General features: G+C 58.7%; 1 protein-coding gene across 5 annotated transcripts in view; it reads right to left on the reverse strand.

Annotated features, from left to right (window-relative positions):
• Positions 1-14,574, reverse strand: part of IPO13 (importin 13) — a 33,127-nt gene that overhangs the window by 6,220 nt on the left and 12,333 nt on the right. For 4 of the 5 annotated variants that reach the window (XR_015699031.1, XM_087733450.1, XM_087733449.1 and 1 more), the window contains exons 3-15: positions 9,951-10,091; positions 9,641-9,782; positions 8,399-8,565; positions 7,923-8,043; positions 7,499-7,646; positions 7,158-7,339; positions 6,252-6,278; positions 5,366-5,500; positions 4,997-5,140; positions 4,496-4,576; positions 3,758-3,895; positions 3,564-3,660; positions 1,663-1,715 (exon numbers count right to left, since the gene is read on the reverse strand). Coding sequence is in view for 3 of the 5 variants with exons in the window: in XM_087733450.1 (XP_087589576.1) it covers positions 1,663-1,715; positions 3,564-3,660; positions 3,758-3,895; positions 4,496-4,576; positions 4,997-5,140; positions 5,366-5,500; positions 6,252-6,278; positions 7,158-7,339; positions 7,499-7,646; positions 7,923-8,043; positions 8,399-8,565; positions 9,641-9,782; positions 9,951-10,091 (1,576 nt within the window). In the remaining 2 variants the exon portion in view is untranslated. The remainder of the gene's footprint in view (positions 1-1,662; positions 1,716-3,563; positions 3,661-3,757; positions 3,896-4,495; positions 4,577-4,996; positions 5,141-5,365; positions 5,501-6,251; positions 6,279-7,157; positions 7,340-7,498; positions 7,647-7,922; positions 8,044-8,398; positions 8,566-9,640; positions 9,783-9,950; positions 10,092-14,574) is intronic. The other variant, XR_015699032.1, reaches the window with a different exon arrangement.

The following is a 14,574-nucleotide window of genomic DNA, read 5'->3' on the forward strand; positions in this document are numbered from 1 at the left end:
TGTTGGAAAGATCTCCTATGCCTAACCTAGATCCTTTTCCACTACTTCCTCCCGTGACTGTTTGTTCCACTTGAGAAGAACAGGAAACGGGTTTTTACCTATGACTGGGACATCACCTTTTACGCACCCCAAGACTCATGCAGCTCCTCAGGCTCCCATCAGCCTTTCCTCCTCACCATATGTACAAGGTGGTCATCTTCCCAGATGCTTTTTTCTGTGCTCTCTGGTCTGTATCTACAGAAATGTTATGCCCCAAACTGGGCACAGTGTTTGAGCAGAGGTCCCGCCAGTGCTGAGTGGCCGGGGAGGACATCTCCATGAACTTCACACACAGACCCCATTCACCAATTCTCCCGTCACGTTCAAAACCCTTGTTAAAAGGTCACAGCTTCCAAAACCGGCATCGGCAAAAGCTGTGAACACTTTCTGATAACCTCAATTACATTACATGTTTCAAGAGGAAAAGCAGGGAAGGAAACACTGCGATACAGCTTGCGAGATGCAATGGGTCTCAGTGGGATCTGGGCATCAAGGTGAGACCCGTGAGGAGCAGACCCTGCCTGGGGGGGTGAGGTGCAGCCGCCTCGAGCGCTCCATCCCACAAGACCCATGCGAGGGACAAGCTGCCATCGGAAGGGGTTGATGGCTTAGCACCTGGATATGCCAGGCACCCTTCCCGGGCTGCCGGCAAGGGCAGGACGGCCACAGCTATGGCAGCTGCCTGGGCAGGTGTCCCTGCACACCCACCGGGCCAGCACACATCGTTAGAGGTCTCATCATTACAGAAGTGAAGCAGAAAGGGACTTTGCCAGTCCCTCCTTGCCACCATCCTACCCTCTGGGTAGGTGCCAGGGGATGTATCTCCAATGGAGGCACTGAGTGCATTGAGGATGTCAGGGCTTCTCCCTCAAGGGCCACAGTGGGCTGAGGAGCATGCTGGGCTCCTGCTGCTCCCAACAGGTATATATACACACAGAGCACAGCGCCGGCCCTGCCTGCCCACTGCCAGTGGTGACACGAGTGCCAGTCCCGCGATCCAGCCTGTGGCCCCCACCACGCTGACGCAAACTGTCCCTGCGTGCCACCGAGCTGGTGGCATGGGAGCACTCTCAGGCTGCAGACGCAGGAGGTGCCACCACCCTGAGAAGCTGCCAGGGCAGGAGGTAGCGTGGCACCCTGGCAGGTCCAGACACCATCACAACCACGTTGCTCAGAGCCAAACCCCGGCAGCAGCCTGCTACTGCAGGCAGGGGCTTCCTCCCACCGGCCGCAGGGCAGGGCAGCCAGCTCAGCCCATCCCCGCTCCACAGGACCTGTCACAGGGCAGGTAAACAGGTCAGAAAACATCCACTTAATGCTCTAATTTGTCACCCAAGGGTGACTGCGGTATCAGCCCCAAGTGCCCCGCACCGGCTTCGGCAAGGTGAGGGGGTGGCAGCTGGAGGCTGCCCTGCAGAGGAGGGCACTGCCCTGGGGATGGTGCGAACCCAGAACTAAAGGAGAATGTTTTGTTTTCAACTTCCACGGAAACAGATGGAGAAACTCGATATTCAACTAAAAGGAAAAAAACGTTGTCAACAGAAAGCTAAAAATAGGTTTAAATTGAATTAAAAAGAGAAAGAGAGAGAACAGAAAGTGAATGAATAAGAAACTAAAACACACCTGTGCCAGGAGTTGCATAAATGAATCAACAATATCAGGATGATCCCTGGGCCCTAAAATATAATAAAGATGTAACTTAAGAGAAAAATCATACAAACAGCAACTCAACATCATATAGTTATGTGATACAGAAAGAATTTACAAGTGAAAACAGGAGTGTAAGGGAGGAGGGGTGTGTGGGAAAGGGGATGGGCAACATGAGCAGCTTGAAGCAAGTTAAAGAAACAAAACATACAAAAAATCATGAAACTTGGAGAACCCAAGAACAGAAAGAAACTGCAAAGGAAAGGGTCTGAAGCCCCAGGGTCTCCAGCCAGCACCTGGGTGCTGCAGAGCCAAGGAGGAGATCTTCATGTCCTTGGGGAGGAAGAGGAGGAGCAGGGGCTAGCTGGGCACCATCTCCACAAGGAGAATTAGAGCTTTTGCACTGTGGGGACTGAGCGGGTGTCTTCAAAGCACTGTTTGGTCCTGGAAGATAACTGCAAGTGAACGACAACACCTCAGCAAACGCTTGACAGGCCCAGCCGGGCTCAGGCGTGCACATGCTTGTCACCAGCACCAGCTGCTCAGGAGCCCCTGGCACAGTCGCCCTCCCGCCCCGTTCCCAGATGCTCTCCGAGACCCTGAGTCCAGGATCCTCCTGGGAGAGAGCAGCTCAGTGCCCAGAGATCTCCATGCCAGCACCACTCATCCTACCTTGGCATCTGACTCTGTGCACAGACACGTCTCGGCCCCTGCGGGGTCAGGCGTCCCCCTCTCTCCTGCCACCTGTGGGCTCAGCAGAAGGGGCTTGCCCTGCTCAGGGCTGGCCACCCACAGGAGAGAACCCACAGGGTGGGTGGGAACACAGTCCTGGGCACACAGTGAACTGGACGGCTGCTTGCCTGAGCAAAGCTTGTGTCCAAACGCTGGCACAGCTCGGGCTCTGTCCCCTCCCCTTTCCTCCTGCAGACATGCCTGCTGCTGCCCAGAGGCATCGCCGCCTCCCCAGGTGCCGAGCCAAGAGGGTTTCAGCATACACGCATCCACACGCCACTGGCAGAAGCGGGGACTTGCTCTCCGGTAAGCCTGGCTCGCTTGCCACTGACCCCAGTGACACCTCAGCACAGCGGGATTTGCTTGGACCGTGGTGTGATGATGAAGCAGGGGTCCTCACACCTCCCCCACCTCTCTAGAGAGCTTTGAGGCTTGTACTGGGGGGAGGCATCACCCTACCCAGCACCCAGCTGTGAGCAAAGGACAAGACCCCTTGGGGACTGTAAACCAAGCTGCTGAAGGACCAGAGCCAGCAGCTCCAAGGTACATTTGTCCCCATCATGGGGCAAGTCACCAAGAGGGTGAAGGGATCCATGGGGAGGCCTGTCCTAATCCCATTCGCTTTTTGTAGCACAGGCAACGAGCCAAAGAGGAGCCCCTGCCCTGCAGGAGGATGCCAGCATCCTCAGCATCACAGCTGTGACTCAGTGGCCAGCAGTGACTCTGAAAAGGTCCTTTCCCAGATATTCACACACACATCCTCCTGCTCGTGCGAGGGCTTGATTCCTGGCCACTATGAGCACCACTGGCCCCGGGAGGAGCCCCGGGATCTCCTAGGGAGCACAGCCTCCCTGCCAAGCGGGACTGGAGCTCCGGCTTGACCCTTGCAGCACGCGACGCCTAGCCCTGCTGCAGGAGCGGGGCTGTCACGGCAGTGCAGAGTCTTGCCCGGGGGTTTCCTGCTTCTGCTGCCCTGCAGGGAAGGTACCCACCTTCCAGGGGTTGGGATGAATCCAATAAACAGAGATGGCCCCATTAGCTTAGCTAGGAGTGAAAACAGCCATTCCTGGTAAGACGCCTCCAGACTCCATGCATGCAACAGCCTGACAACAGCCCCAGCACAAAGAAAGGTTAATCGCACGTACCTTGCTGGAAGAGGGTCAGCGTGACTGAGGTAACGAGCAAGAAGAGGGCCTTGATGGGAGGGAAGTGGGCAGGCTCATGGGCAAAGATGTGAACCAGCTGCAAGAGAGAGAGAAGGACTGAAGCTGCTGCTGGCCCTGAGTGCCCCCGGCCTCCCCGGAGAGCGGCAGCCCCAGCCCCAAGCGCGGCTCCATACCTGCCGGGTAAGGTCGATGGCAGAGGCCTGGGGGATGGTGCTGTACATCTGCCCCAGCATCTCGCACAGCTGAGGCACCATGGGGGCAAAATCATCCAGGAGGGTCTTCACGGACTTCTCAAAGATGGCACAAACTGACTGCAGGGGAAGAGGGACCGCATGAGCAATGGGCATCCAGAGACCTCTCCTAGGGGGAGGAGAGCTTGACGGACACGTCCCAGGGGAGGGAAGAGCTGGCAGTGGGGACAGGGACCAGCCAGGCAGAGGGCTCCGACCTGCTCTGGTACTGATGCCCTGCCCTGCAGCACAGGATGCACCCAGAGACTGGGAAACACCCTTCCCACTGCAGCAAGAAGGCTCCCCGAGGGCCAGGGGGAACAGCAGCTGGTGGGACACTGCACCTGGGCATTACTGAACTGAGTGAACTGGAGAAACACCAGGTGACCCAGGTCCAGGTCAGAGCAGAGCTATCCCCTTAGGGAACATGGCAGACCCCCACTTCCCATCTCCCTGCTCATGACAGGGCCTCTGTAACTGGAGAGGAGTAGAGCTGATGGGGGCACAAGACAGATAAGGATGGCCGGACACTGCTGGTGACAGCAAGCAGCACTGGTCCAGACAGCCCAGCAAGACATCCCTCTTACAGGGCATCACCCAGAGTCAGTCCTTTGCTGACCCCAGTTCAGGTCAGCAAGAACAGGCAGAGCTGCAGGCAGTACACATGAGGAGCCTGGTTACCTCCACCACCTGGGCATCATTCAGCCACTTGCTGAGAACCTTCTGTATGAGCTGGAAGACTTGCTGCAGAACCACCACCACCTGTAAGGAACGAGAGGGACTGAAGAGAATTGGCCGCCATGGCACTGGGGAGGGGAGATTCAAGACTAAGCACTGCCTGGACTCAAACCTTCAGGCACCACTGCCTCCTCCACCCTCCGAAGTTGGGCAGCTTTCTTCCCTGCTGAAGCGGCCTGGCACAGCTCACAGCTGGCAGGCAGCACCTGGGCTGTCCTCCAGAGCAGCGCCCAGCCAAGAGGGATCCTGCAGGTCACCTCTGCCCACCTCAGGAGCGGTGGGATGAGCTGAAGGACTTATTTTAGCTGGAATGCACCAGCACTACCCTCTTCATGGTACATGCTGCATTCCCCATTAACACCCCTCTCCTGGCACCAGCAGTGAGTGAATAGCGAGGCTTTGGCCAGGCTGTAGCAAAGAGCATCGAGCTACTGCTGTACTCACTGGGTTGGGTCCTTGCTGCACTGGCAGCTTCTTGACCTCAGTGCTTTCGTGGTCATCATCGTGGTGGCTGATGTCTAGGGTGGTGAACAAGTTGGAGAGCAGGCCCAGGATGTGAATGATGGCCAGCTTGTTGGAGGGATTGGGCTGCCAGGGAAAATAAAGCCAAAGTGTGACATAGTCCACACTGCTCAATCAGAGTCATGCCTTCGGGATGCTGAGGAACCAGGACTGTAGAGGCAAAGTGCCAGAGAGGTGTTCCCTGCACTCTCTTAAGCCCACGTTCAAGAGCGCTGCTTCAAGACAGCAGCCCCAGGGCTACAGTCAGCGGGAGAAGCCACTTCTGGATGGAGGTAGCACGAGGGCACTCACCGTTTCGTCAGCCAGCTTTTCCAGCTGCTGGATGTAGGGGGTGATCAGGGAGTGCAGGTTCTTCAGGATCTCCTCCACTTGCAGCGCAGAGAGCAGGAAACCGAGAGCCTGCATCAGCCACATGCACTGGCTCGTCTGGGACAGAGAGGAGACACAACGGGGCAGGTCACTGCCCAGCCTGCAGCCCTACCACACACACGCGCTAGCTAAGACAGCTGCCAGAGGCCCAACCAGCAAAGCCAGGACCCCAGCGTGCTGCAGTTCCTGAGCTGCTCTATCTGGGTCAGTCTAGGTGCATCTCACTGCAGGAGAGGGAAGCAGCTCCCTACCAGCACGGCAGACCTCAGGGGACGGGTGCTCTGCAACCAGCACACCTGGCCTCTTCCCAGCAACCCGCCAAGGAAAGACCAGTTGGTGCCCAGAGATCTCCATGCTGGCACCACTCACCCTACCTCAGCACACCATCCTTGCCCAGACTTGTCTCAGCCCCTGTGGGGTCAAGCGTCCCACCCTGGCCTGGTCACAGGCACAGCCTGTGCTCTGTCCCCACACTTATCTCCCTCCTTTTGCCTCTTGAAGACATGCCTGCCGTCTTGGCATTCTTGGGCTGGGAGGGACTGGGAACTGCTAGAGCTAAATCTCCCTGGGGGCCTCCCTCTCTATGGGGACATACCCCCCAGCACAACCCCCGCCCACATGCAGTGGGAGCCCGGCAGTGCAGCGAGAGGCAGCCAGCAGGTACTCCTGGCCCTGCACACGACGGCTGCAGCGCTGAGCGCTCCTCCAGGGACAGCCCAGCTCGTGATGGCACCCCTTGTGTCTTCAGCTGAGCACAACTAATGGGGGCAAGCAGAACCTGCCAGAGGTGTGAGCCAGCCCCTCTTACCTTGTGAATCTGCTTCATCAACACCTCCTGCCAAAGAAAAGGGGAGAGAGAAAGAGGACGGTGAGTGCTGCAGAAAGCCCCTTCCCTTCCAGGGGGCAGGACTGATGTGGAGTTCAAGACAACTGACACCAATGTGGGCACAGACAAGTGGCACGCATCTCTGCACAGCCTTCCCACAACCTGCCGCAGGCAGGGAGCAAAATCCTTGTCCCCTGGTAAGCTCTTCCCCCAGCCAGCCCCCTCAGCCACCCAGCAAGGGGAGCCCCTGCCTTGGACTGGCACTGCAGCGGGACGGCTGGAGGAGCCAACCTCAGCCAGGGCTTCCTTACCCCAGCGATGGTGTCCCCCAGGCTCTAAGAGCAGAGGCTCATTGCCCTCCACCGGCCCCTCTCAGCTCCTGTGCACACCCCAGCCCACCTCCTAGTGCTTCGGGACTCCGAGTCCAATCTGTCCCAAATCTTGAGAGCCAAGAAAAGCCATGGGACAACCTGCCCCAGCACTGCAGGGACCAGCTCAGTCGCTACGGGAAGGCTTGAACACCAGGATGCTCCCCAAGATGCTCGGCAGCAGCACCAGCTGCCTGGCGGGTGCAGAGCTGGCAGGATGCCACTCCCAATAAGGCAAACAAACCCCGGGGAAAGGATGGACGCCCAAGTGCAAGCCCAGTGCACCCCTCGGCAGTCGTGTCTGCCACTGCCTGCCATTTCTCTGCTCACAGGAGGACACAGGGCCTGCCACCTGGGTCTACTGGCCTAGGACCAGGATGGACAACAAGTTCCCCACACCAAGCAAGATGCCCTGAGCTGCTGGCTTTGCATCCCCCTGCCCTGATCCATGCGGAGGAAATGGTTTGCACAGAGCACATCCCAGCTCACTGCCACACGGTCATCTGCATCCAGCTCCTACCTGTGACACGGCAACGATGTTGGCGGCATAGGGCGGCAGGTCGTACTTGCACTCCCGGCAGATCTTCTTCAGGGTGGAGACGCTAGAGATGGAGAGCTCAGGGTTGCCCAAGGCTTGGAGCACCAGCGGCAGCACATTGTTAATCATGACGGGGTGATCAGCCAGCCACTCCGACAGGGCCCCTGTGCACACAGATGGGATCAGACCGCAGGACTGCATCGCAGGCTCCCCACAGCCCAGGATGCTCAGATTTGCTTTTAGGGGCTGTTATTGCCGAGCAGGAGCGGCCTCAGAAGGGCTCCCCCTCCCCAGCCCAGCTTGCATGCAAGCAAAGGCCTCACCAATAGTGAACATGACGGTGTCAGCGAGCTGCACGTTGCTGATGCTGATCCGGGGAATGAGGCCAATCAGCCCCGGCACCACATCGGAGTAGTTCACATCGATGGTCTCAGCGATGGACTGGAAGCCGTAGAGCAAGGCCTCCGTGTGCTGCCAGGGTGGGAGAGGCACCGTCAGAGCCATGCGCTGATCCCCGATGCCCACCGCAGCCCTGGGCACTAGCTCAGACCCTCCCACAGCAGCCGAGCAGCGCTAAGGACAGGGAGGCAGAAGATACCTGTTCCTCCTCCCAGCAGACCCCAGAGAGGCCACACTTGTGCTGGCAAGGTGGTCATGCTCCTCACCTCTATCACATCCCTTTGCTTTCAAAAGCCTGTGGCGAGGACGGGTCCCTGAGGGACTGATAGCCCGGGTCCCCTTGCTCACCTGCCATGTCGACGGCTGCTCCGTGTTGGTCAGGAGACGTCCCAGTTTGTCATAGAGGCTGCTCAGGAGCTCAGCACCCAGCATCTCGTATACGTACATCAGCGTGTCAGAGATGTCCACCCTGCAGAGAACACGGAGGGTCTCCAAATGCTGTCCCTGTCTCCTGCAGAGCGCTCCACACATGGACACGTTTCTTCCCCTCCCGCTGCCAGGCAGGACGCAGGCGCTGCCTCCACAAGGACACTGCCCCAGCCCAACGCAAAGTGCTCCCAGGGCTTCCTAGGCAGGGCAACAGGTGCCATGCCAAAACACCACCTCATTTCCATACCACCACCACGCCCGTAACAGCTCTTGGTGGAAGAAATCTCCTCCATGCCCCTCCTTGGGTCTCCCCATGGTGCTCAGGCTCCAGGGAAGCAGGACACTGCCTGCGTCCTTGCCTGCCTGATGGGCAAACCCAAACCTCCCAGCTGTACCTGTATATCCGAAACTGCTCCTTCTCATCCGAAGACCAGAAGCCATACTCCTCATCAGAGGGGAACTGGGCTTTGTGCAGCAGTACATCCACCAGCTGGAAGTAGACAGGCCTGTAAACCTGCTGGTACACCGCCTGCTTGTCCGGCTCGAAAGAGAGGATGTCGTCCTGGTGGCAGGGGGAGGAATACATCAGGTGTTGCAGGGGAAAGAAAACAGAGCCAGCATGCACACTGCATGGAGAGGTCAGGGGCATCTCCCAAGGCTGGTGGGACCTGTTGCACCTCAGAGGCTGCATTTCCAGCTCCCCAAGGTCCACCTGATGCCGAGCCCTTCTGCAGCAGCAGCGTTACCTGGAGCCAAGATGCCAGAAGCCCCAGCAGTTGGCTGCACCCTTCAGCATTTGAGGACAGCACAGTTACAGTGGGGTGGCACTGCCCTGCCGTGTCCTAGCCTTGGGAGCATGATTGCATCAGGAGCACACGTGCCTCGGACCCCTGCAAGGCAGACTGGGATGGGTGCCTGGGGAGCACAGCGCTCCCCTGCCTGCACCCATATCCTCAGACCCATCCAGAGAAGCAGCGAGAGGAGGTGGGAGCCTCGGCCTGGCCCTGCACAGCAGAGGAGCTGCCAGCACAGCGCCGGCATCGCCTCCCTCCCTGCCCACGCTCAGCCACAGCGCATCAGATTGCGGAGGAATGGAGCTGGGGGGATGAATGGGGGGCTAAAAATAGAGCACGACGTGGCAGGACTGCTTTCAGTGAACACTGGCCCTGGGACAGGGACCCCACACTGGGCAGCCACTAGCAGTCCCCAGCCCTCTCTTTCCTCCTCTGGGAGACCATGACCACCAGCCCGGCAGCAGGGTCTAGCCCGCAGTAAGCCGGCATGCGCTTTCCTCCCTGCCTGCAGCTGCTGCAGCCATGCAGCAGGGAGCTAAACAACGAGGTCTGCTGCTGGAAAAAAAAAATTAGCACAAAGTTTTAATTAGTTATGTTAATGAGGCCCTTAAAGGCTGGCTCAGACTTCCAAGGAAGACTGGGGGTGGAAAAAGCAAGCCACAGGGCCAGTATTTCTGAGTTACATGCCCTGCGGTGGCTGCAAGCGCAGAGTGGGGAGCGGGGGCATTGGAAATCCCTGGGGACCAAATGCAGCTGGGCCAGACCCCAGTCCCTGTGCACCAGTGCCTCTCGCCCTGCCTGGAGCGCAGGATCTGGGTAGGCTGCCCCACGATGGCCACTGACCTGCAACGTGTACCAGAAGGTGAGCGTCAAGGAGCTGGTGGTTTCATTGACGGGGTAGTGCCCGGGGATGCCGGTGCAGAACATGATCATGTTGACAAGGGCCAGGAAGCTCTGCCAGTGCTCCACCTGGTCCAGGAGGGCCCTGAGGGGCAGAGAGCATGGTCAGGGTGGTACCACTGCTGCGAGCCTGGCTCCTCTGCCCTGACACACATCACTAGGTGCAGGACAGGCCTTGGACAAAGCGGCATGTGGGGAACAGCGGGTTGCTCCAAGCTCATTCCCTCTCCTGGGGACCGTCCCCAGCACTCACCGGGAGTGGTTCTCCCCCAAGGCCACAGCAATGCGGCAGATCCCGTGCGACGTCTCCATGTCCCCGCTCTGGACCGCCTGGCGCAGCTGCTCTTGGAGCCCCAGCACAGGGGGGATGAGCTTCAGGAGGGTGTTCACGTACCTGCAAGCACAGCCTGGATCAGTGCCGGGCATCGACTCACCGGCACTGGCTGCCATGGCATCCATCCCTCGTGATGCTCTCCCAGGGCTCGCGCCCAGCTTTCCCTACTGGAAGGCTGCTTTGTGCAATGGGATGCATCCAGGAGCCTTTACTGCTTACAGGAATTCTCCCAGCCTGTGGCATTGGGATGAAGGCTGAAGCCCCGAGCACTCCCACAGCGGAGCCTCTGCAAGTGAAGAGAAGGGCCAAGCCAGCGACCACCAGTTCTATGCAAGTCCCCCACTGCACCATGGTGTGGGGATTTGCCTCTGTCTGCCCGAACCTGCCGGCAGGGCTGCCAGCACCCCCTGACCAGCACTAACTTGTCACTGCCATGACCAGCTCCAAGCGAGCTGCGCCTGTGTGCGGCAGCGTCGGCAGCGATGGGGAGCGGGACAAGGGCAGCAAGGGCAGACCCGCGTGCTCTTTTTGCCATGCTTGCAGACCATTCTTCTGTGCTCTGCATGAGGGCAGCCAGAGCTGCCAGTGGGAAGCTGCACAACCCTTCAGCACAGGCACATCTGGATTGCGCTCTCTGGCTGGCATGAAGTGGGCAGCCACGCCTGGGGACTCCTACCCAGGGAGAATGCTGGCCCCACGGCACGTCCCTCTGGCCCCCCATCCTCCCAGGCTGCCGCAGTCCTGCGTGGCACAGCTCTCCCACATCACATCATGCACATCAGCCTCCCCTCTGCGCCACTGCCTGGAAGTGATGGTAACCAAGGCAACGAGAAGGAGGCAGCCAAGGTGAAATGCGGCCCAGGGCCCCCGGAGAGGCCGTGCCAGAGGCTGATGAGCAGCCTGCCATTTCTCTGCCCGCCGAGGCGTGTTATCCAGAGCTGCAGCTATTCCATGCACTCCCTGCCTGCCCCGCCACACGCAGGTGCAGGGCCAAGGATGCTCGGAGCAGGAGGCACACGTGATGCCAGCTCTCCTATGCCCACCGTGGGGAAGAGATGGGAGTGCTGATGCTAGGACAGCTGCACGTCCACACCGGAGCGGCACGGCTGCCCAGCGCACTGGCAGCTCTTGCTACGGCCAATGTAGGAGTGAACAAGGCCATTGGTGCCACCAGCACAGGGAGAGAGCCATGCTGGTGATGGCAGCTTCTAGGTCTGGGTCAGTGGGAGAAGACAGAGGGAAGAGGGAGTCTCCGCCTCAGCATCCCCTCTGTGTGCTGCGTGCTGCCAGGGGTCACCCCCGCTTTGCCCCTCTTGCCCAGAGGAAATCGCACAGCAAAGGGGATAGGTATTTGTGTGTAAACCATTTTCAAGCCTGTGATGCCTGTGGCAGTGTGGGAGAGCTGTGATAATGCAGAATCTGGGAATTCACCAGCTTGTCTCTCAGGGAACAGATGCTGCAGTCAGGGTCACCCCAAGGGAGCTGACAAAAAGGCACAGGCCACCTTCCACTGCTCCAGAGTCGGGCAAAGCCATCCTTCCTCCACAGCACTGGGCTCACAATACCCTAGAGATGTTTTTATGACTTTAGGACTTTATGACAAGCATCCTGCTTCTGCTGGCTACCTTGAAATACTCACAGTGCAGATGCCTAGACCTAAGCTAGTCCTCTGAACTCCCTGCACAGCCAACAGAGAGAACCACCTGGATTTGCTTCCATGCTGCAACACATCCCATGTTAGTGAAGACTTCTAGAAAAGGTTGGGTGAACCACATCTCCTGAGCACCACCTTGCTCTGCTCACTGCCTATGCAGATGTAAGGGCAACTCAGATGCAAGAGTCCCCAGCGAGGAGGGAGACTCCTACTCTAGGTGGGTTGTTTTAACCAGTTGCCCAAAAGCCATGGCCAAGCCAGCCGGAGCCAGGCTCCTCTTCTCTGTGCCCAGCCAGCACGGAGCCCCAGGCCACCCCACCTGGTCAATGCTGCTTCCCAGCCCCGAGCAGGTGCAGAGCGTGCCCCAGGAGGCAGACACCATGCCTGCCGGCCCTGCTGCCAGCCACCACTTCCCACCCCCGGCACCCCAACACCAGGCAGGAGAGGACAAGACCATCCCAGCCCAGGTGAGCCTCTGGCCACCCAGCTGAGCAGCCTGTGTCCAGCAGCCAATGACTGGGAATGCCTGTGAAAGAGTCTATGAACACGGCAGCCATAGGGTGACACTTCCCCATGTATTTCCCTCCAGCAATTTGTGTTAGCCTTCCTGAGCAAGATTTGCTATCTTGGTATTTAGCAGCTGAGTAAATTTTTCTTCCGTGAGTTTGTCCAGTCCCTTCTCAAAGCCCAGTGAATTGCAGCATCCACAGCTCCCTCCATGGGACCAGCACCTCCTTCTGCTCTTCTCACAACCCTCCCTAAACCACACCATGATGTGGGGGACAACCTGCAGAGGGGAGATACAGGCAGCTCACGTGGGACAATCTCGTCCTTCCTGATCCAAAATCTGAGCCATGTCCTGATGAGAAAACCCAATGTATTAAAAACCTGTTTCTAATGAAGCTCTTGGAACACTCTTCTAGTGAAATTCCTCTTCAGGGATTCAGCACCAGGTGCCAAGACCAGGAAGGTATGGGCTGGACACCATGTAATCCCACCTGGACACCTGCAATCCTGCCAGCTCCATCACTGCAGCAATACCCTGCTGCTTTCAGAGAGGCAGCTCAGCGTCCGATGCCCACGCTCTGTAACTCCCACCACAGGCACACACCATGTGGAGGTCCCTCTCCCTGCTCCGACTCTACCCACCGGGCTGCAGGAGCGTGGCCAAGTGCTACATGCCATCTCTCCCCTGCAGCAATGCGCCACCGAGCTCTCTGACCCGCTCAGCCGCGGGATAATCCTCAAATGAGATGGAAAATCCAGCCCAAGCCTCCTCTGCAAACGAGATGCGACAATATCTCCGTTCCTGCCCTCCTGCGACTCAGGAGCTTCCCACCGCCCCCAAGAGCAGAGGTGTGCACAGAGCCAAGCCTCTAAGGTTTCTTCCCAGGAACACCATATCCTAACAGAGGAGCGGCATCCAGAGTCCAGCAACGCCTGGGACACCCCCTCCTCTGGGTGCAAAGGGCTCCCACCCGCCTGGCAGGTAAGGAGATCAAATGCTTCACACCTATGAATCTCTGCTGCATCACCTCTAGTAACACCTCGGAGGCAGGAAAGCCACCCGCTGCTGCTTGCAGGCAGCGAAATGGAAGCTGCCGGCACAAGTGACTTACCCTGAGGGTGATCCTTGACTATGCGGTCCCACCTGCCCTTCTCCACCTGGACACGGGTGGCAGCTGGCTGCTCCCAGGGTGAGGAGCTGCAGCGTGAGGGATGTCTTGCAAGGTGGTGCTCCCCTGAGAAGATGACCCACAGGCTACCTAACCCCCAGCGGCAGAAGCCAAGCCTTCTGCTGACGGCAGAAGCACACCTGAATGATCACCTCTGCAACAGTGTCAATGAAGCCAGCTGGAAGGGGGTGAGGAAAGACACAGGGTCCATAACACCCAGGGGAACCCATGGGAAAGCAGGGAGCCCTGAGACTAACCCTCTCACAGAGTGATGCCCTACAAAGCTCTGGAGATGACCATGTCGGCAGCCCTGTGCCGAGGATGCTCTGAGCCTGCGGCCAAGGGCAGCAGGGAGGCAGGCCCCTGCGGAAACAAAGGCGAGAGACTGCAGAGGAAGAAAGTGGCTGAAAGGCAGCGGGGATCTCCCAGACTGCCGAGAAAAGAGACAGAAAGGTCAGGAGACTCCCTGGGGACTCGGGCAAGAGCTGGATCCACTGCGGCTGAGCAACAAAGCCGGAGGGGCGGGACAGCCGGCACCAGGGGAAGCAGGAGGAGGGATGTGGGATGGAGGACACGAGGAACAAAGCGGAACAGAGTGACCACCGGGGCGAAGTGGCAGCTCTGTGAGCTACCCCGCTCCTGAAGCTATCCCGGATCTCGGCACCGAGCACAGTCCTGCTCCTCCCTGGAGCAGCTGACACCACACGCCGCCTGGCAGGGCAGCACCATGACAATGCCACGGCTGTCCCCACACCCTGGGAGCAGGGGCTGCGCCAGGCTCGCACACACTGGGCAGCCTTTCAGGCCGGCTGCCCGGCCCGTCCTGGCCACTGCCCACATGTCTACGGACAGGGAGGGTGCTCTTCTGTGGCCGACCATGCCTCCAAGGAGAAGGATGGAGAGCAAATGCCAGTGATGCTGTAAGGGAGCCACCAGTATGGCAGGACCGAACAGGGCCAGAAACTGCGTGGCAGGGTCAGTATGGGAGCAGAGAGGGAACTCCACTCTCACCCATGCTTCTCACCAAAACTCACTTTGAAAGCTCAACAGAAAGCTTGGGCTTTTAATGCAACTGGAGAACAGTGTTGCAGGGCCAGGCTCCTGCGCGCAGGTGGGGAATCACAGCCAAGGGACTTCTAAGACTCAAGGGAAACAGAAAGGAGGAAGGCAGCGAGTCCGACATTTCAGAACTGCAAGTCACCTTCTCTCACCT

The sequence above is a fragment of the Nipponia nippon genome, unplaced genomic scaffold (genome assembly GCF_047370975.1).
Source record: "Nipponia nippon isolate SJK-2023a ecotype South Korea unplaced genomic scaffold, ASM4737097v1 scaffold_5, whole genome shotgun sequence".
NCBI classification, from domain to species: Eukaryota; Metazoa; Chordata; class Aves; order Pelecaniformes; family Threskiornithidae; genus Nipponia; species Nipponia nippon.